Raw genomic sequence first — 22,686 nt, forward strand, 5'->3', positions numbered from 1 at the left:
TCCAAAGACGGAGTCGCCAGCCCCGTTATAAGTTGTGAGTTTCCCAGAGGCGCAAGGCTGGGCACTCCGGAAAAGGGGGCCTTGGGTGTTAAAGGGTCTTTTCGTTTCATCCCACATGACGCTCATTGTAGAATCCCCACAAGGGGTTCCTACAGACCACCACCCCAGTTGAAAAAGGCATTTATTAATATAGGCATTAAAATTATTTTTCACTGCGGGGGGTGTGAGCATGCAGCGTTTTACAAAGTGCCATTTGTTGCTCTTTGCGCTGGATCGGTCCCAGCGAACAGGTGGGGATCTCCAGATCGGGCTTTGTGCTGCAGTTTTTTTCATCGCAGAGGTGAAGTGTGTGTGTGTGTGTGTGTGTAGGTGCACGCATGATTTTGTGAGTGGGCATGGATGCGGCACACCCAGATCCACACCCTCATGGATTTGGATTTATTTGAGCACCCAAGAAGGAAAAATCCAAATGACAGTTTTGAAAAGTTTAGTAGGCGTTTTTTGGTTTTTTCCCCTTGTTACATTTTTTTGAAGCGAGTTGACTCAAAACCTGATTCTGGAATGTGCTTCTTGGAGCACTTTGACTGCGAGTAGAGCTAGTTTGGCATTAGAACACAAACCCGGCTCAATCGGACAAAAGGTCCGCCTTGCCCAGTGTCCTGTTTCCGACAGTGGCAGGTCTAGTTCAATGGCATTCGGCTGGTTGCTCAGGGCTCACTATTTGGTCAAGGCCTGGCCACTTATTTATTTATTTATTTACATTTATGACAAATAAACATTTCAAACAGAATCATCTTTACATACCATATTTTGACTCCCCCTTTTCTGCTGTTCTTTATATGTACTCTATTTTCCTGCATATCCCAATCTAAATCTATTTTATATTTCGTTTCCATCCATTTCATATATGTTTTCACTGCTGAACTGGTCAAGGCCTGATCTAAGATGGGTTGCAACAGCAGCACTGCCACCGAAGAGATAATAATAATAATAATAATAATAATAATAATAATAATAATAGAGAAATGGGTCCCCAAATGTATGCTTGACTCAAGGTGGTTACCCAGGTCTGAGAACCTTTAAGACCAACAATTAATTAATGAAATGAATTGTCCTCCCCAATTGTCTGTTTGCCAGCAGTGTTTTCTGGGATACACTGCCACTGAAGAAGGAAGCTCCATTAACCTCTGGCTTTTTGCTGGTTGCTTCCTTCCTCTTGGGTTCTCAGGCTATGTCCCACAAGCAGCTTGGGTGACCATAAACCACTCTTCTAGGCTGTCAGTGCAACCATCATGGCCGCCCCACAGAGATAGGCTGAGGTAGATGCTTCAGTGTGCTTCTCAGTTTCCCATGCACAGTGGCCATGTGGGAGAAGCCACTTAGGTTGGCTTTTCCCACGCCACCACAAACGCCCTGCCTCCAGCTCGTGCAGCAAACAGTGAACATGCTCCCTGTGTGATTGGCAGAGCACACCCCAGTCAGGTCCCTGTGATATTGCACAGGTGCCTATATATTTAGATTGCGAACAGGGTCGTTGTAAGAACATAAGAATATCAAATCAGCTTGCTGGATGAGGCCAATAGCTTATCTAGTCCAGCATCCTGTTGCACAGTGGCCAGATTCCTTTGGGAAGCTGGCATGATGGTTGTGAACGCAACTTCAGAGCCCATAGCAACATTGCTGGCCCTAGAAGCCGCTTAGATGGGTCGGGTGGCTAGATAAGCCTTCTCCGAGTACTGTGTTTTTCGCTCTATAAGACGCACCAGACCATAAGACGCACCTAGTTTTCGGAGGAGGAAAACAAGGAAAAAAAATATTCTGAATCCCAGAAGCCAGAACAGCAAGAGGGATCGCTGCGCAGCCTGCATTCGCTCCACAAGACGCACACACATTTCCTCTTACTTTTGAGGAGGGAAAAAGTGAGTCTTATAGAGCAACAAATACGGTACTTTTTATGCCAGCTTCCAGTTGCAAAGGTGTTCTTTCTGCTCCTCATTGTGAGCTACACTTAATCGTTGCTCATCTGGAATCTCTTCCACAAGCTATTCTGTGAGTAAAAAGAATGGATCAGCCTTGTCCAAGCTGGGGCCCTTCAGATGTTTTAGACTCCCAGTCTTATCAGTGATGGGAGCTGGAGTCCAGAACATCTGGAGGACTCCAGCTTGGATGTATTGTCCCATGCTTTGATCACTTAGGATTGGGAGGGAGGGGGCAAATCTCAAATGAGTGTCTCAAGAGAGAAAACTGGAAGAAGATGGGTGACGGTGGGAAGGTGCAGTCTATTTCTGAACCTGGGGATAAGATGGAGATGCAAGGTGGCGATTTGTGAGATCGTGTTGAGTGTTTCCCCCCATGGTGGAAGTCTGTACAGTTCTCAGGTGATCTGCTGCCTAGGTGTTGACCAGACATAGGCCTGCTTAAGCTCCAGCAAGGTTGTGGCATCACGTGGCTTTGGACTGCCCCTAGGGACCTCACCTACCTTGTAGTTGTTGTTGTTTAGTCGTTTGGTCGTGTCCGACCCTTCGTGACCCCCTGGACCTGAGCACGCCAGGCACTCCTGTCTTCCACTGCCTCCCGCAGTTTGGTCAAACTCATGCTGGTAGCTTTGAGAACACTGTCCAACCATCTCGTCCTCTGTCGTCCCCTTCTCCTTGTGCCCTCCATCTTTCCCAACATCAGGGTCTTTTCCAGGGAGTCTTCTCTTCTCATGAGGTGGCCAAAGTCTTGGAGCCTCAACTTCAGGATCTGTCCTTCCAGTGAGCACTCAGGGCTGATTTCCTTCAGTATGGAGAGGTTTGATCTTCTTGCAGTCCATGGGACTCTCAAGAGTCTCCTCCAGCACCACAACTCAAAAGCATCAATTCTTCGGCGATCAGCCTTCTTTATGGTCCAGCTCTCACTTCCATACATCACTACTGGGAAAACCATAGCTTTTACTATACGGACCTTTGTTGGCAAGGTGATGTCTCTGCCTTACTTGGAAGCAAGTCCCATTTGCTTTCATGGGTGGCATCTCATGCTAGTCCCACTCACAGCAGACTTGTTGAAACTAAGATTGGTCCATTGGTTTCAATGGGACTTTGTAAGTCTCAGTTGCAGACAACCCAGTGCCACTTAACTTCCATATAATGGACACAATCCATCAAAATGTGCAGTGCAATCAACGTCCAGCTCATTTCGGTGGAACGTACTTCCCAGTTACAGTGTGTAGGGCTTAGGAAGCTGCATTCTATTGGGTAAGACCACTAGTCTGTCTCACCTGGTATTGTCTTCATGGATTGGCAGCTGCTCTCTGGGGTTTCAGGCAGAGATCCCTCCTAGCCTTACCTGGAGATTCGTCCTGAGAGCAAACCTGGAACTTTCTTCATGGAAGGCAAATGCTGTTCCACTGGGTTGCAGCCCTAAACCACGACTTCAGCTTTAGTTGTGACCAAGGGCAATGGAACGCAGGTGGCGCTGTGGGTTAAAGCCTCAGCGCCTAGGACTTGCCGATCGAAAGGTCGGCGGTTCGAATCCCTGCGGCGGGGTGCGCTCCCGCTGCTCGGTCCCAGCGCCTGCCAACCTAGCAGTTCGAAAGCACCCCCGGGTGCAAGTAGATAAATAGGGACCGCTTACCAGCGGGAAGGTAAATGGCGTTTCCGTGTGCAGCTCTGGCTCGCCAGAGCAGCAATGTCACGCTGGCCACGTGACCCGGAAGTGTCTCCGGACAGCGCTGGCCCCTGGCCTCTTGAGTGAGATGGGCGCACAACCCCAGAGTCTGTCAAGACTGGCCCGTACGGGCAGGGGTACCTTTACCTTTACCTTTAAGGGCAATGACAGCATCCTCAGTACATTTACTCAGAAGTAAGTCTTGAAGAGTTCAGTGGGACTTGAGTAAACCCCCCGTCAACGCCTAGGACTTCTTTAAAGGCACAGGACTGAACTTGGTGGTAACTCATTAATGAGCAATTGTTTTGCTCACACCACACAAATGTAAATTTGGGGTTTGCTACCAAATGTAAGGGGATGCGGGTGGCGTTGTGGGTTAAACCACAGAGCCTAGGACTTGCCAATCAGAAGGTTGGCAGTTCGAATCCCTGCAACGGGGTGAGCTCCCGTTGCTCGGTCCCTGCTCCTGCCAACCTAGCAGTTCGAAAGCACGTCAGAGTGCAAGTAGATAAATAGGTACCGCTCCGGTGGGAAGGTAAAAGGTGTTTCCGTGCGCTGCTCTGGTTCGCCAGAAGCGGCTTAGTCATGCTGGCCACATGACCCGGAAGCTGTATGCCCCTCCCTCGGCCAGTAAAGCGAGATGAACGCTGCAACCCCAGAGTCGGCTACGACTGGACCTAATGGTCAGGGGTCCCTTTACCTTATACCAAATGTAAGTAAGTAAGTAAATAAATAAATTTATATTTATACTCCACCCTCCCCGGCCAAGACCTAACATCAAATATCAGATACATTAAAACACAATCAAACAACTGATTGAAATACAGCTTAAAAATTAGAATCAGGATAAAATTAGATGATTGCCCACAAATTACAACCATAGGGGTTGGGAACCTCAAATATTCATCAGGGCCAGCTATCCATGTTGGTCCCACATGAGCCAATAAAAGGGCCAAATAGGTAATTTATAGGGTCCCATGGGGGGGGGGGGGTTCAAACTGGGCCTGGACCGAAGGCCAGGTGGAACAACTCAGTCTTGCAGGCCCTGCGAAAAGATGTCAAGTCCCCCAGGGCCCTGGTCTCCTGTGATAGAGTGTTCCACTAGGCTGGGGCCAAAGCCATTGCAGATCTGCAACCAATCCCAGCTTCCTGTATGGGGCATAACTTTATTGTATTCACACTGCATTTTTTTAAAAAAGTTTGTGCTTAAAATACAACACACAATGTCCACCTTAGGGTACTCTCATCCCATGCATGTTTATATAGATGTAAGTACCATTGATTTCGATAGGACCTTGTCTGTGTTTAGGATTTGGGTTGGGGGGAGTGTCAGAAGATTTATTCTCATGAACAAATTTCTTACAGCTAAGATCTTCGCCCCTGTGGGGAGACTTATGGGCTGGCGTATCAGGGCTGTGTCTTCTCGCTCCCACACCCCAGCCAATTGACAGCTCTGTCATTAGGAGAAAGGTGTGTGTTTGTTTTTGAGGGGGAAAGGCTGGTGTGGAAGAGAAGAATTACACCTTTCTAAACCCCCCTCCCTGTGCCCATAGAAAGAAAAGCAATTCAGATCCCCCCACCCTCTTCAGCTTCTCAGCAACCCGATTATTGGGAAATGTAATATTTCTGCATGGTTGGGTTTTTTTTATATATATAGCGAATGGTTAAATATTTGCTGTGTTGGATAATTATATAAATATCTCTTTTCAAGTGTAAAGGAAATTACACTTTAAGAAGAAAAGCTTAAGGGGAAGGACACTGAGAACCGAATTCTTGCACTTTTGTATGGAAAGCTCAGATGGAAAGCCCACAACCAATGTTTCTCTTCCTAGCTGTGGGTTATCGGCCAGAGTATTTGGGAATCGGATTCTGAAGACGGCACAATAACATCAGAAGAACCTTGTAGGCCTGAGGTCTGGCTAGGCCAGCATCCTGTTCACATGGGGGGCAACCAGATGTCCCAATGGGAAGCCCCACAATCTGAACACAAGAGCACTCACAGCGCTTGTGATTTCTAGTGACTGGTCCTCACTTTCACGAAAAAGTGCCCTTTGGTGTACGTTCTGCTTCCTCGCCAGTTCCAGCCCAGGACAGAAATCACTGTAGAATCTGGTTCCTAAATCAAAAGTGCTCTGCCCCCTCCCCAGCAAGGTTGGGAAATGCAGAAACTGGTTTATAAAAGCATCACTGGGGGTGGAGTGGGGGGAGCAACTGGCCTAAGAGGAACGTGATGGATTTCCCTTCCTTTCGTCTTCGACTTGCGCTGTGCGGTTTGAAACTTTCCAGCCGTCGTAGAGCAAGTCTATTTTTTTCCACCCTACGAGACATAAAAGTTATTTGCCCCCCTCCCGCCGCCATGCCCAGCCCTGCAACACCCTACCCCCAGATCCCTACTTACAGCTGGCAATGGTTTTAATTTGCAATTTTTTCTCCCCCTCTTGGAATTTGCAGCGGGGCAGAGAGGGAGAGAGGAGATGAAATGTTGCAGGATTTTGCCTCCCCATCTTTCCTGGGGGGCAGCGGGGGATTTGTTTTTCTTTACGTACGAGATCTAAAAGTTCCGTGGAGACGCTCACTTAACAGCTACACCGTGCTGGGCCTCAGCTACAAATATTTGTGTAACATATGGTGCGTGAACTTGTATAATGTATGGCTGGGAACACTCTGTCTTGCTAGCTATCCGTCCAAATCTAGGGGGGAAATGTGTGTGCTGGTGGGGGGGGGGAGAGAGAGAAAGCAGCCGAAGGATGGCCTTTACTGGTTTGCAGTTGACATTGCTCCTAAGACATAAATCACAGAACAGGGTGGAAGTGAGCTCCCCTCCGAACCCCCAAATGAGCTCTTTGAAATAACTGTGATCCTAGCAGAAACGGTTTCTTAGAGCCACATACTGCCTCGCCCCCTCCTTTGAATGACTTCTCTCTCGTTTTTTTCAGAATTTGCTCTTCTTCTAGAACATTACTTGGCACGTAGACCAAGATTCCAAATCACATTTTTTGCATGGATTTAAAGTATTGTGGAATTGGGTTTTGTTTCTTGAACACACACACACACACACACACACACACACACGGCCTTTGCTGTTTTTATTCACTGGGCCGGGAGTTCCCTTCACACATGCAAGGTTGATATCTTGACGATGCCACACTGTGGTGACTTTGAGGTGTGAACATGCCGTGTCATACGCCGCATCCCAGACAGGACTTCTGCAGCCTTCACACAGCTTGATACACACACACACACACACACACACACACACAGTTTGATGGAGTCTGTCAGTTTACAAACTCGGCTTAGAGGTCTCCAGCACTGGTGGGCCCAAGGTAGGGGTGAAAGTGGGTCTCAGGGCATATGCAGATAATTTTTTTTATTTTTTACTGTTTCCAACCGTCTCTCCAATAATTTTTTGTTTCAGCAGCTTTCCCCAGATGGGCAAATGGGTCTTTACCACAAATGTCCACTTGTTAATATTTTCGTCTTGCGTTAAATATATGGGCAGAGTGTAAAAAATAAAATTGTTGCTGTTATTATTGTTGTTGTTTTTCTGTTTTCGTCTTATATGCCTGGTGGTTTAGAAGGCAGTTAATAAATCAATGGTGATGGCATTAAGAGAGCAGCAATATGGGTTTTCAGGTTATGGGTTGTATCCAATGTCAAGTCTTCTTATTCAGAATAATCCACTGAAATTGGGCAGCATGACTAAGGCCCATTATTTTCAATAAGTCTACTTTGAGTAGAACTTGGGTGGAGACAACCCTATGACCCTCAGGCAGCATTCCCACCACTGTGCGGCCGAGGAAAGTAAATACGGTACTGAGAACCAATGCAACTTTCCCCCCAATTTTCCATGAATTTTAATGTACATTAATTTGTTTTTCCCTTTCAAATGGTCTCAAACACCAAGAGCCCTTTTGCCTCACTTTATGCTGGCAGCGTGGCTAGTCAGGAAATGAGGGGAAAGCACAAGGCTCTGTAAGAAGAGCTTATTTTCTGAGCCTCCGACTCCTTTCCAAACCTACCGTGCCCCAGTTTCTGTTCCGAGCTGAAACATTGGCTGATCTCTTTGGATCTCCCACTCTGCTAGGCCCTAAACATCTCCTCTTGTGTAACAGGCATCCCTTATTCCCGCTGCTGGCCCTGGTCTTTGAAAAATGTGAGCTGGCAACCTGTTCTCCCAGGGACACTTCTGGCTCCTACCCGGGAGGAGACGTCTGCTCGTCGGATTCCTTCAACGAAGACATTGCCGTCTTTGCCAAACAGGTTGGTTTCTGGAGAATGAGAGGTGATGGAGGGAGGGCAGAGCAGGGGAGTGCTTGGCAGTAGGAACATGCAAATAAATATTCTCTAAGTTGTTGTTTAGTCGTTTAGTCGTGTCCGACTCTTCGTGACCCCATGGACCAGAGCACGCCAGGCACTCCCGTCTTCCACTGCCTCCCGCAGTTTGGTCAAACTCATGCTAGTAGCTTCGAGAACACTGTCCCACCATCTTGTCTTCTGTCGTCCCCTTCTCCTTGTGCCCTCCATCTTTCCCAACATCAGGGTCTTTTCCAGGGAGTCTTCTCTTCTCCCGAGGCGGCCAAAGTCTTGGAGCCTCAGCTTCAGGATCTGTCCTTCCAGTGAGCACTCAGGGCTGATTTCCTTCAGAATGGTGAGGTTTGATCTTCTTGCAGTCCATGGGACTCTCAAGAGTCTCCTCCAGCACCAGAATTCAAAAGCATCCATTCTTTGGTGATCAGCCTTCTTTATGGTCCAGTTCTCACTTCCATACATCACTACTGGGAAAACCATAGCTTTAACTATACGGACCTTTGTTGGCAAGGTGATGTCTCTGCTTTTTAAGATGCTGTCTAGGTTTGTCATTGCTTTTCTCCCAAGAAGCTGGCGTCTTTTAATTTCGTGACTGCTGTCACCATCTGCAGTGATCTCTAAGTTACCACTCCTTAAAAATGTTCCTTAGCCAAATTGCCTACTTGTATGTATTTGTAAGGGACGCGGGTGGCGCTGTGGGTTAAACCACAGAGCCTAGGACTTGCCGATCAGAAGGTCGGCGGTTTGAATCCCTGCAACGGGGTGAGCTCCCGTTGCTCAGTCCCTGCTCCTGCGCACCTAGCAGTTCGAAAGCATGTCAAAGTGCAAGTAGATAAATAGGCACCACTCCAGCGGGAAGGTAAACGGCGTTTCCGTGCGCTGCTCTGGTTTGCCAGAAGCGGCTTAGTCCTGCTGGCCACATGGCCTGGAAGCTGTACGCCGGCTCCCTCGGCCAATAAAGCGAGATGAGCGCTGCAACCCCAGAGTCGGCCACGACTGGACCTAATGGTCAGGGGTCCCTTTACCTTTACTCTGTATTTGTAGTCTTTTTAAAAAATAATAATTCAGAATCAGGTTCTAGAAAAAGATTCCTGACTAGGTTGTCCAAAGTCAGCTCTTAACTCGCCAGAGGCAGTGGAAAGTCCTGTGGCTCCTTCAAAACGACTTCTTTATTGAGGCAAAATTTCGAGACTTCATGCATCCAACAAACTGGATTCCGGCCCATGAAAGCTCAGGCCGCCATAAATTGGTTAGCCATTCCTTATTTTTATTTCATTTAACAAAGAGTTATATACTGTACTTGGCTCAAAGCTGTTTGCCCGAAATGGTGTAAAATGTTCATTAAGAAAAACAAGCTTTCAAAACAGGAAGCAGGATAAAATTAACTAATTGCAGAGAAAACCAACGGTTTAAAAATAAATAAATATGCATAATAAAATCACATGTCTGGGTAGACTTGCCTAAACAAGGAGGAGGTTTTTATTTTTTAGCAGGCTAGCATGGCCAGTGGCATAGCGCGGGTTGTCAGCACCCGGGGTAAGGCAAGTAATTAGCACCCCCTAACCCGTGGATTTGTGCCCCCTAACCCTAACCCCCAGATGTTGCGCCCGGTGCGGCCAGCCCCCCCTGCACCCCCCACGCTACGCCACTGGCCAGTGATCAAGTTTGATGAGAGTTGTAGTTCCACTGCTAGAGGGAGAGGAAGGTTGAGGAAGGTTCAACCTTCAAGGTTGGTTCACACCGTTGAGAAGCCGAGCACCTTCTGCCGAATGCAGATTTTCTGTGCAGTGCAGACAGTCATGCTGGTCTTTTGCTTAGCTCCATGGCTTAAGGTAAGAGGTGATTTTCATTAGGACCAGGAGGCAGGAGAAAAGGGTTACACCCACCCACACCCATGTGACCATCCTGATTCTGGCTGGTGGGGTTTCCTTGCCTGCTGTTTCTCAATGAAAAGCAATTAGAATCATAGAATCCTAGAGTTGGGAGAGACCACAAGGGCCATCGAGTCCAACCCCCTGCCAAGCAGGAAACACCATCAGAGCACTCCTGACATATGGTTGTCAAGCCTCTGCTTAAAGACCTCCAAAGAAGGAGACTCCACCCCACTCCTTGGCAGCAAATTCCACTGTCAAACAGCTCTTTCTGTCAGGAAGTTCTTCCTAATGTTTAGGTGGAATCTTCTTTCTTGTAGTTTGGATCCATTGCTCCGTGTCCGCTTCTCAACGGTGTGAACCAACCTCTAGCAGTGGAAGTACAGCTCTCATCAAACTTGACCACTGGCCATGCTGGCCTGCTGAAAATTGCCAATGCATAGTGCCATACATGTAGTCTGGCCTTAAAAAAATCCTCTGTAGTCTTTTAATTGTATGGAAATTAGGGACATTTATATTCTTTTAATCCCACGTTTTCATCGTCCTACTGCCTTTATATCTTTTCCGTTCTGGCAGCTGGGCAGAAGAGGGTGAAAATCTGGCAAAGCTCGTAGCAGCGTTGGTAGGTTCCTGCAAGGTTTTGAGACAGGGACCTCTTCGATTAAAAGTCCACTGTTGGGATGATTGCTCAGTTAACCAATATGGTGAATCAATGGAGGTCAATTCCCCTCTCATTGAGTTGGAAGGCGAACTCAAAGCCAAGATGGATCAAATGAATAGCCTAGGATGGAACAAAAAAGTGTGTGTTTTTTTAGGGGTGGGGGGAGCAAAGCAGGTTGTAAAGTCTGTAACAAGGTCTCTACACTTTAAAAGAAAAAGCTCTGTCAGGAGTAGAGAATACAGAAGGGGAAAACAGCTTGAGGAGGAGGAAACGGGAGTTTAACCCCTTTCTTCCTTTACTGCAATTAAAAATGTAAAGGGACCCCTGGCCATTAGGTCCAGTCGGGGCCGACTCTGGGGTTGCGGCGCTCATCTCGCTTTATTGGCCGAGGGAGCCGGCATACAGATTCCAGGTCATGTGGCCAGCATGACTAAGCCGCTTCTGGCAATCCAGAGCAATCTACTTGCACGTTGGCTTGCTTTTGAATTGCTAGGTTGGCAGGAGCAGGGACCAAGCAACGGGAGCTCACCCCATCGCGGGGATTTGAACCGCCAACCTTCTGATCGGCAAATCCTAGGCTCTGTGCTCTGCTCCAAATCCCTGCCCCAAAGCAGCTCCTGTCCTTCTGGGTTCAAACATTCATGTTTGAAATTCTTGCTGCTTACGGACATCATTTACACTGAGCATTCGTTCTAATAGGTTTGTGGGGAACTTAAGCAACGTTGCGTTCAGGGACGGATTTAGGCTTGATGAGGCCCTAAGCAACTGAAGGTAATAGGGCCCTTTATATGTCCAGCTGTCCTTTGTCAACAAGAAATTGTCCCTGCTTTTTTATGTTGAATATATGGTAATTTATAGCCCTAAAGCCATTTGCACATAACAAACTATGTATTTCATCAAAAGTTATTGTTGAACTGAAATACTGTACAAATAAGAAGAAATATATTAATAGTGAAATAATTATTAAGCTCTAACTTAAAATGTTTGGGGCCCCATTACTTACATCATAAAGGTAAAGGGTAAAGGGACCCCTGACCATTAGGTCCAGTCGTGACCGACTCTGGGGTTGCAGTGCTCATCTCGCTTTATTGGCCGAGGGAGCCAGCGTACAGCTTCCGGGTCATGTGGCCAGCATGACTAAGCCACTTCTGGCAAACCAGACCAGCACCCAGAAACGCCATTTACCTTCCCGCCGGAGCGGTACCTATTTATCTGCTTGCACTTTGATGTGCTTTCGAACTGCTAGGTTGGCCGGAGCAGGGACCGAGCAACGGGAACTCACCCCGTCTTGGGGATTCGAACCACTCACCATCTGATCAGCAAGTCCTAGGCGCTGTGGTTTAACCCACAGCGCCACTCGCGTCCCCCTACTTACATCATAGGAGCCTACAAAATACAAAACACTGTTGCTGTATGTAGGTTTTATTTTATTTTTATCTTATATTTTGGAAATGTATATCCAGTTGTTTTTTTCCCCAAGAGAGTGGGGCCCTAAACTATAGCTTGCTTAGCTTATACGTAAATCCGGCACTGGTTGCGTCCAGCACGTGTTATCCCACCTTTTCCAGTACATCTCCCTGCCAAGGGTGCGTCTGTAGTGTTGCTTTCATTATAGGTCTGCTTCCACTACATGGTGGCAAGTTCCGGAGGCACAATCAGAGCTGATTTGGCACCCTTGACGTGGCACAAACCCACGTAGAATCATAGAGTTGGAAGAGACCACAAGGGCCATCGAGTCCAACCCCCTGCCAAGCAGGAAACACCATCAGAGCACTCCTGACATATGGTTGTCAAGCCTCTGCTTAAAGACCTCCAAAGAAGGAGACTCCACCACACTCCTTGGCAGCAAATTCCACTGTCAAACAGCTCTTACTGTCAGGAAGTTCTTCCTAATGTTTAGGTGGAATCTTCTTTCTTGTAGTTTGGATCCATTGCTCCATGTCGGCTTCTCTGGAGCAGCAGAAAACAACCTTTCTCCCTCCTCTATGTGACATCCTTTTATATATTTGAACATGGCTATCATATCACCCCTTAACCTCCTCTTCTCCAGGCTGAACCTGCCCAGCTCCCTTAGCCGTTCCTCATAGGGCATCGTTTCCAGGCCTTTGACCATTTTGGTTGCCCTCCTCTTGCCCCCCTCCCAAATCAGACTTTCTAGCACAAGGAAGAAGCTCAGGCAGTGAGCACTGGAAACGGTGGGATTCAAGTTTCAAGAAAGGGAGATTCCGGCTCAACATCAGGAAGCACTGTATTTTTCGCTCTATAAGCCTCACTTTGTCCCTCCTAAAAAGTAAGGGGAAATGTGTGTGCGTCTTATGGAGGGAATGCAGGCTGCACAGCTATCCCAGAAGCCAGAACAGGAAGAGGGATTGCTGCGCAGTGATTCCTCTTGCTGTTCTGGCTTCTGGGATTCAGAATATTTTTTTTCTTGTTTTCCTCCTCCAAAAACTAGGTGCGTCTTATGGTCTGGTGTGTCTTATAGAGCGAAAAATATGGTACTTTCTGACTGTAAGAGCTGTTTGACCAAGGAATGGAAGGTAGTTGACTCTCCTTCCTTGGAAATTTTTAAGCAGAGGTTGGAGGGCCACCTGTCAAGGATGCTATGGTTGAGATTCCTGCATTGAAGGGGTTTGGATTAGATGATTCTCTGGGTCCCTTCCAACTCTATTATTCTATGTTAACGTCACCTAACCTCCCCTGCAAGCAAATTGGAACCAATGCTTGATAAACAGGGTGTCCAGAAGCTCTTAAAAACAAGCGAGTTTGTGGTCCTCACGAACTTTCGCTGTGTAACCTGAGTTTTATGGTGTTAAGAAGAAGAAGAGTTTGGATTTGATATCCCGCTTTATCACTACCCTAGGGAGTCTCAAAGCGGCTCACAATCTCCTTTCCCTTCCTCCCCCACAACAAACACTCTGTGAGGTGAGTGGGGCTGAGAGACTTCAGAGAAGTGTGACTGGCCCAAGGTCACCCAGCAGCTGCATGCGGAGGAACGGGGAAGCGAACCCGGTTCACCAGATTACAAGTCCACCGCTCTTAACCACTACACCACACTGGCTCTCTTAAGCATGATATAGAGCCAGTTGAAGCAAAATAAACTGTACAACCTGAATTTGCCACGGTGTGATGGAATCCCAGTCTGGCAGTGCCCCCAATGGGGAGAAAAGCCTTTGGGGATATGGGTGTGTGTGTGTGTGTGTGTGTGTGCAGGCAAGCAAACTGATGCAGAGAAATGGCGAGCCGAGAAATGGTTAAGAAACTGGCTTTTCTCAGTTCTAACCTCCCCTTCTTCTTTTTTTTTAAAGGCACAAGGCATTGTTATATGTGTTAGCAATCTGCTGTTTGTCCTTGAGACACAGCTGGGAATTAGGAAATTCCTTTTACTGGGATTTAGCCCCCCCTCCCCCCGCCACCTTGTATCTTTTCAGCCAGTTGCCAGAACAACAAAAGGGGAAATGGAGGAGTCCTCCACACTCGCCGTCATAAAATAAAATAATAAAACGGTACTCCCAAGGTCAGCCTTTGCCAAGCTAGTGCCCTCCAGGTGCCTGGGAATGACTGGGAATGATGGGATTTGTAGTCCAAGCACATCTGGAAGGCACTCGCAAGGCAAACCTCGCCTTAGGTGAGTAAACAACTTTTGCTCCAACCCCAGACCTGCCCAAACTGGACTTCACACACATGCACACACATACACACACCCCTTCGCAGCTGCCTCTGGATCTCCTCTTAAAGGTCCCACCCGGCTACCAGAATTTTTGATTCTCCAAGTTGGCGGAGCCCTGTCCCAGAACAGAGAGGATGAGGCCAGACGCCTGGGCCTGTTTAGTGCCTTGAAACTATTTACTGCCGCGATTTCTCTCTCGTTTCTTAAATGAGACATGTGGAGGGGGGGGGGAAACTACACTTTTGCATTTTGATACAGGGAGGGGAAATGTTGAGGAATTTTAAAAGCACAGGGGGCTCCTGGGGTGGGGTGGGGGGTGGGGAGAGGGAGGTTGCAAAGTCTTGAAAGCGAAATATATGTTCTCCTGCCAGCTGCTGCTCTCAGGGGATGAGAGTCACATTTTTTTGCCGTTTCTTTACAGTTTCTGGGAAATGAGAGAAACAGATTTTTCAGTGATGCGCATCAATTCCTTACATTTCTCTCTATCATGTTTTCTCCCCCTGTACTAATGCTCCTTCTGTTTTCTTCTCTTCCCCCCTTCCCATCCCCAAATGCCTGTTTTTTTAGGTTAGGACAGAAAAACCTTTATTTTCTTCCAATCCTGAGCTGGATAACTTGGTAAGGACGCTTCTTTCTTTTCTCGTTTTAAGTTTTTAAACTGCATTTCCCCTGTCCGTCTGCCAGCCTTGCCTACTCTGCAAAGGAGCAACGAGGTGTTTTCTCACATTCACTTTTAGTAATCACTTCTCCACACACACTTCCATTCAGAGAAAGTGTAGTGTAGTGGCTAGAGTAAAAGGTAAAGTGACCCCTGACCATTAAGTCCAGTCGCGGACGACCCTGGGGTTGTGGCGCTCATCTCGCTTTATTGGCTGAGGGAGCCGGCATACAGCTTCCGGGTCATGTGGCCAGCAGGACGAAGCCGCTTCTGGCGAACCAGAGCAGCGCACAGAAACTCCGTTTACCTTCCCGCCGGAGCGGTGCCTATTTATCTACTTGCACTGGTGTGCTTTTGAACTGCTAGGTTGGCAGGAGCAGGGACCGAGCAACGGGAGCTCACCCCGTCGCGGAGATTCGAACCACCGACCTTCTGATCGGCAAGTCCTGGGCTCTGTGGTTTAACCCACAGCGCCACCCGCGTCCCTAGTGGCTAGAGTATTGGTCCACAATCCGGGAGACCATGGTTCAAGCCTCACTTGTCCATGAAGGTCCTTGGGTGAGTCATGGCCCCTCAGCCTTATTCTACTTCACAAGATTGTTGTGGGGATTAAACGAGGAGAGGAAGAAGCAGGTACGCCCCCTCAAGTACCTTGGAGCAAAAGCTGTTATGTAAAGCCGATGTATCAATTAATAAATCAATTAATATGTGTGCACCGTCCAGATGTTGTTGCACTCCAGCTCCCAGCAGCCTCACCCACCCATAGCTATCAACGTTTCCCTTTTTTTAAGGGAAATTCCCTTACAGTGGTACCTCAGGTTAAGTACTTAATTCGTTCCGGGGGTCTGTACTTAACCTGAAAGTGTTCTTAACCTGAAGCACCACATTAGCTAATGGGGCCTCCCGCTGCCGCCGCGCCGCCGAAGCACGATTTCTGTTCTCATCCTGAAGCAAAGTTCTTAACCTGAGGTAATATTTCTGGGTTAGTGGAGTCTGTAACCTGAAGCGTATGTAACCTGAAGCATATGTAACCTGAGGTACCACTGTATTCCGAATAGGATTCCTTGCAAGAAAAGGGAAAAGTTGACAGCTATGCACCCTGACCATGGTCAGGGATGATGGGAGTTGTAGTCCCGCAACACATGAAGGATGATGGGAGTACACATGAAGGGCGTACGCCCATCTTAGAAACGCACCATCATTCCTTCACAACTTTACACAAGTGGGACGCAAATCTGGATTCTGAATAACTGGCCTGCCAGCGATTCCACCAGTGATCCTCACTGCCTGCTAGCCAACTGGACACAACTTGGGTCCTTCCCGTTGAGGGTGATGCAGAGGCCAGCTGCTTAGCAAAGCCGAGAAATCAAATCCCTGGCTCTACAGTTGCTGCAGCCATCAGTCTGCTAGGAAGTCTTAGGCAAGCCGCCGCCTCTCAGCCTTAACTAGGCCAAAACTCTCTGAAAGACCGTATTCTCTCATATGAACCTGCCTGGGTTTTGAGATCTTGAGGGGAGGGCCTTCTCTCCATCCTGCCATCCTCACAGGAAGGCTTGGGGGGGGGACATGGGACAGGGCCTCCTCAGTGGCTGCTCCCAGACTTTGGAGTTATCTCCCTAAATAGGTTAGCCTGGCCCCCTCCTTGTTGTCGTTCCGTTGGCAGGTGAAGACCTTTTTGCTCCAACAAGCTTTTGGGAATCGACTGCTTTTAGTTAACGGGCTGGTGGCATGCTGTTTTCATTGTAATTATTGGTGTATTTATAAACAGATATGCATATAGTTTTAATTCTGTCAATGTTTAATTGCTTTTTAATGGTGGATTATTCTATGTTTTCAGCAGCTCTTGATTTTATCTGTAAGCCGCCTTGACTCCTGTCAGGGAAAACGGCAGGCTGAAACGACAACAATATCACAGTCTAAGAAAAGTAATACAGTCACCAATCTTTCTCTCTCTTTATAATTGCAGATGATCCAAGCTATTCAAGTCCTGAGATTCCACCTTCTGGAATTAGAAAAGGTACAGACGTTTGCTTTGCTTTGCAATGTCTTTTATCCTTTTCCCACCTGCAAACTCTACACACACACCCTCAAAAAAACATCCCCAGTCTTAGCAATTTGGAAACTAGGCAGAAGGACACGATTGATCCCTGCTTTATTAGTGGCATCCCTGATTGTGGTTTCCTACAATAACTGCTGAAACCAAATGTTGGGCCCAATCAAGTTTGCTGAGAAGTCAAGTTGTGGTCAATATGTCTTCCTTGCTGCAGCTAGTTTAGAATCCTGCACTGAAGAAAGTTGGATTTTGAAACCTGCATGAATTAGGTAGATTGAACCATTATTATTTTTTACATTCGTTCTCTGACTTCTGTATAAATCATGTGGTGCATGCTCTAGTTATCTCCCGCTCTGACTACTGCAATGCGCTCTACGTGGTGCTACCTTTGAAGGTGACCCGGAAATTGCAATTAATCCAGAATGCGGCAGCTAGACTGGTGACTGGGAGTGGCCGCTGGGACCATATAACACCAGTCCTGGGAGATCTGCATTGGCTCCCGGTACATTTCCGAGCACAATTCAAAGTATTTAAAGCCCTAAACGGCCTCAATCCTGTATACCTGAAGGAGCGTCTCCACCCCCATCACTCAGCCCAGACTCTGAGATCCAGCGCCAAGGGCCTTCTGGCAGTTCCCTCATTGAGAGAAGCCAAGTTACAGGGAACCAGACAGAGGGCCTTCTCGGTAGTGGCGCCCACCCTGTGGAACGCCCTCCCTTCAGATGTGAAGGAAATAAGCAGTTATCCTATCTTTAAAAGACATCTGAAGGCAGCCCTGTTTAGGGAAGTTTTAAATATTTAATACTGTACTGTTTTTAACATTTGATTGGTAGCTGCCCAGAGTGGTTGGGGAGACTCAGCCAGATGGGCAGGGTATAAATAATAAATTATTATTATTATTATTATTATTATTATTATTATTATTATTATTATTACATGTTTGCCATTTCACATGGCTTGTTTTGGTTCTGCTGATATCCTGCCCCAACCCTTTAGAAAACGTTCACTGAGGCCTACCTCCCAGTACCTGAGACTTCAGGCATTGCCCACACACCTCCAGGCTCATCATGAGGGACAGAAACCTGTCTTTATAAAAGGAAAGTTGATGGCGGGGAGGGGGATTTGAGGTCCTCCACAGCAGAATTCTCAGCCTCATAGTGCAATATCTCACATATTTCTTCTGTGCTTCTGCACAACTAGTTTTCTTATATCTCGAAGCAAAGCCTGAGGTGGTCCCTGGGAAAACTGAAAGGGTGAAAAATCCCACTATCTCAAAGTATAGGATTCTTTTTTTAAAAAAACCAACAGATCAAAATCCAAGTTATCCTCCAGCAAAAAGAAAAAAGTTTGCAAATAATTTCCCTTTCTCACAAGCACCAGCAACAGCTGTCTCCAATTTTGACGTATTTCCTCATATGGGAGTGAGAAGGGGAGAAGTTTTAAAAATAGACTCAGAGTCCAGTTCTCCATTATGTTTTTACGGCACCAGAACTCATAGGTTTTCAGATAAATGCTAATCTCGCCATGCCCTCTACCCATTCATACTGATCCCGAGAGGGATGGCTAAAGAATACAGAAACGACGTCTCTCTGTGTGCATCTTGTAGGTTTTGTGGCTCGATCCACAAATCTCCTGGCCACCACAATGCTCAGGTTTTCATCCCACAACCGCCCGTTTCTGAGCTAGGCTTATATGCCCAGGACAGGTTACGAGACTTCAGATCTGAGCTATCGAGCCACTATATTTAGCAAAGCCAATCTGGCCTTGTCAGTGGAAGCCACTTCAGTTTAGTGGCTCTGGTTTCGCAAACCTCATCACAGGGCCCCGGCGCTGCAGCTGAGCTGAGAGGAACTGGCTGGCTGGCAGGCTGGGTCGCCACGGGGCACTTTGCCATGCAGCTCAGCTCCTTCGCAGCTCCCCTTTTCTTTGATCTCGCGGCTTCTAGCTCCACGTTGACAGCTTCAATTTTTCTAGGCAAACGTAACTGAAGGCATCCAGTGAGATCACACTGGGAAGCTGAGTGAAGGAGGGTGTTGGCAAAGCCATTTTTCTGCCCGCTGCTGCCCATCACCTATGGGTCGGCCTAAAAGCAGTCTTTGCCAACATGGTGCCCTGTAAATATTTTTGACTGCAGCTAGAGTGCGCCAGGTTGGCACAGCCTGACAAGACAGAAGTACTGTTTTTGGAGGACAGGGGGCAGGCGGGTGTGGGGGACTCCCTGGTCCCGAATGGGGCAACTGTGCCCCTGAAGGACCAGTTGCGCAGCCTGGGAGACATTTTGGACTCACAGCTGTCCATGGAGGCGCAGGTTTATTCTGTGTCCAGGGCAGCTGTCTACCAGCTCCATCTGGAACGCAGGATGAGACCCTACCTGACCACAGACTGTCTTGCTGGATTGGTACATGATCTGGTTATCTCCCGCTTGGACTACTGCAATGCGCTCTACGTGGAGCTACCTTTGAAGGTGACCTGGAAACTGCAATTAATCCAGAATGCGGCAGCTAGACTGGTGACTGGGAGTGGCCACCAAGACCACATAACACTGGTCCTGAGAGATCTGCAGTGGCTCCCAGTACGTTTTCGAGCACAATTCAAAGTGTTGGTGCTGACCTTTAAAGCCCTAAACGGCCTTGGTCCTGTATACCTGAAGGAGCATCTCCACCCCCATTGTTCAGCCCAGACACTGAGGTCCAGCGCCGAGGGCCTTCTGGCGGATCCCTCATTGCGAGAAGTGAAGTTACAGGGAACCAGACAGAGGGCCTTCTCGGTAGTGGCGCCCGCCCTGTAGAACGCCCTCCCTTCAGATGTGAAGGAAAGAAGTAGCTATCTTATCTTTAAAAGACATCTGCAGGCTGCCCTGTTTTGGGAAGTTTTAAATATTTAATGTTGTATTGTTTTTAACACTCGATTAGAAGCCGCCCAGAGTGGCTGGGGAAACTCAGCCAGATGGGCGGGGTATAAATAATAAATTATTATTATAATTATATTATTATTGTAGCCTGTCTATATATCTTGGCGAGGTCTTGCCCAGAAATAAGTGTAAGAGGTGCATGTTGCTTATGTGTTTAAGTTCAGAAGATGCTGGGTTCATCGGAGGTTGTTGCTTAGCAACCGCTCTATTTGAGCGATACCTTGGACCAGCATCTTGGGCTTCCTGCGTTCAGAAATTTGGATGTGGGTGGTTGATGTCACAGTACTTAAGATCACAGGCTGTGTGTCAGCCCAGTTAGAATTTCATCCTTTGGATCACGGGCAAGTGTAAGCCAGTGAGATTATTTGATTGAAGTTAGCTGTGTCTGTTATTTTCAGTGGGTCTACTCTGAGCAGGACTAACATTGGATGCAACCTTTTGGGTCTTCCCTGCAAGAGACAGGCCATGCTCCTTGGCTTAGGGTCACGTCCAAACTGGGGACCGTTGTTTGTTTTGCTCTAACAAACCACGGTCAGTAAGCCAAGGACAAACCTTGGCTACAGATCAGAGTTCCTTGGAAGGGAAACAAACCACAATCCCTGATTTGGATGTAATGCTAAGATAGGGATCGTGGCTTGTGTCTGTCCAGTGCTAGCAGAAGGGCGGGCTGAAAAAACACAACCAGATTGTGACTGGTAAGCTTACTGAGACTTGACAGGGCCTTTTTGGTGATGGTTTCCGGGTGTGGAACACATTTTCCTGTCTCCCTCACTGTTGAGAAAGTTAAAAATATTCCTGTTGACCCAATCAGCTGATGGCTGATAGACACTGGCCGTAGCAACCATGAAATCAATACCTGAGGGTGTGTCGTTGCTTTATTTTTTAAGATGTTCTAAATGTTTTGTTTTTATTGCACCGTTTTGATGTTCACTGCTCTGGGCTCCCCTGGGAGGAAGCTCAGGATAGGAATTTCATGAACAAAACGAATAGATAATAAATAAATGTGGCCGCAGAAATAATAATTATAATAATAATTTATTATTTATACCCCGCCCATCTGGCTGGGCTTCCCCAGCCACTCTGGGCGGCTTCCCAAAGAATATTAAAATACTGTGATACATCAAACATTAAAAGCTTCCCTAAACAGGGCTGCCTTCAGATGTCTTCTAAAAGTCTGGTAGGTGTTGTTCTCTTTGATATCTGGTGGGAGGGTGTTCCACAGGGCGGGTGCCACCACCGAGAAGGCCCTCTGCCTGGTTTCCTGTAACTTGGCTTTTCTCAGTGAGGGAAAGCTAGCAAGTCAGGGGGGCGGACGGACTACACTATAACCCTTCTCCCTGATGTGACCAACTTCCATGTGAAACCTGAATGTTTATCTTTACAAAAACAGAACAATCCTTTCACCTAGAAATCTAACACATCAGGGACATGTGTTATCCCTGACACTCTAGCTTTCGGGGCGCAGGCTGCCCACCTCTTTGAGTTATTTGGGGGGCCGTGGAAAAGAGTGGGTGTCACGTCTACCCCCCTTTAACCAGCCCAAACCCACAAGTGAAAACCCCACTGGTTGCCTCTACAGGTGGGGCATGGGGTTGTGTGTGTGTGGGAATAAAGGCACGCTCTTTGCTAGGGTAATGAGCTCGTTAGCCGCGCAGTAAAACTCAGTGTTTGCAACCTGATAAATCCCTTGTTCATGTAATTAACCCTTTGATTCACGCAGAGGGCACCTGCTGGGAAGCGGCAGACTAGAAGCTGGGGTTTAATTCTTTGTCCTGGGGAAAGGGGTGTTTCTGAGTTCAGAAGAGGGAGAAGGGGGTCGGTGGTTCTCTGCTGGGTCAGAGACAAGGCTGTGGGGAGGCAGCCCCATTCAGCCACCACTGAAGTCTCTTAGATCTCTGACATGCTAACATTAAGGGGGGTCCCAAAAATTCACCAGGCACTTACCAGATCCAGACCGGCTTAGTTTCAGCAAGGTGCTCGCTTCAAGTACCTTCAGAATAAGCCCTGGTCGGCGGCCTGTTTGTTAAAAACAAAAGCCCTGCCAAGTTTCTAGAGCCTAGTACTTCAAGAGGAGCTTTGAAAGGGGCAATGGGGTATTTATTTATTCATGTTAGAGCATTCCTTAACCGCTCAGTATTTCAAGAATCTCCCAGTCTAAAAAACAAACAAATATACAGTGGTACCTCGGGTTAAGTACTTAATTCATTCCGGAGGTCCGTACTTAACCTGAAACTGTTCTTAACCTGAAGCACCACTTTAGCTAATGGGGCCTCCTGCTGCTGCGCCGCCGCTGGAGCACAATTTCTGTTCTTATCCTGAAGCAAAGTTTTTAACCTGAAGCACTATTTCTGGGTTAGCAGAGTCTGTAACCTGAAGCGTATGTAACCTGAAGCGTCTGTAACCTGAGGTACCACTGTACTGTTAAAGCAACTGAAATGATAATGAAAGAAGAAGACTGAACTTTACGAAACCCACACATACATAAACAGGAACAAAAATGAAGCCTGATAAAACAGCAATATAAAAACACAGAATAGCGAATAAAGCAGAAAACCAGAGGACTCCAAAACATGTAAAATGGGGGCTTTTCTTATGGGGGCAGGGAAATCCTGGGCATATAAATATACCCTCTGCTTCCTGCTCTTGAACCAGCTCCTGAAGCAGGAAAGGATCTTATCTGTTCTGCCATCATTAGAAAGGAAAAAGTCCATATCTTGTCCCCCCCTTCCGTGAGTTCTTGGTTGCTTCCAGAACTCCTGAATGTTCAGGTAGAATACTTACCAGCTGGAAATTCCTGCCTTTTAAACCAGCCACTCCTGGCTATTCTTTCATTTTCACTTTTTTCTTTCTTTCTTTTTTTAATATGATATTTTATTAAAGTTTTCAGAATAAGACAATAGCCGGAAAAG

At 47.3% G+C, this 22,686-nt stretch overlaps 1 protein-coding gene across 1 annotated transcript in view; it reads left to right on the plus strand.

Annotated features, from left to right (window-relative positions):
• MEIS3 (Meis homeobox 3) overlaps positions 1-22,686 on the plus strand; it is a 75,474-nt gene that overhangs the window by 6,552 nt on the left and 46,236 nt on the right. The window contains 3 exon segments of the mRNA XM_081922270.1: positions 7,761-7,908; positions 14,723-14,773; positions 16,780-16,830. Of these exon segments, the coding sequence (XP_081778396.1) occupies positions 7,761-7,908; positions 14,723-14,773; positions 16,780-16,830 (250 nt within the window).

Source organism: Podarcis melisellensis, assembly GCF_964234715.1.
Source record: "Podarcis melisellensis genome assembly, chromosome: 8".
In the NCBI taxonomy this organism is placed as follows: domain Eukaryota; kingdom Metazoa; phylum Chordata; class Lepidosauria; order Squamata; family Lacertidae; genus Podarcis; species Podarcis melisellensis.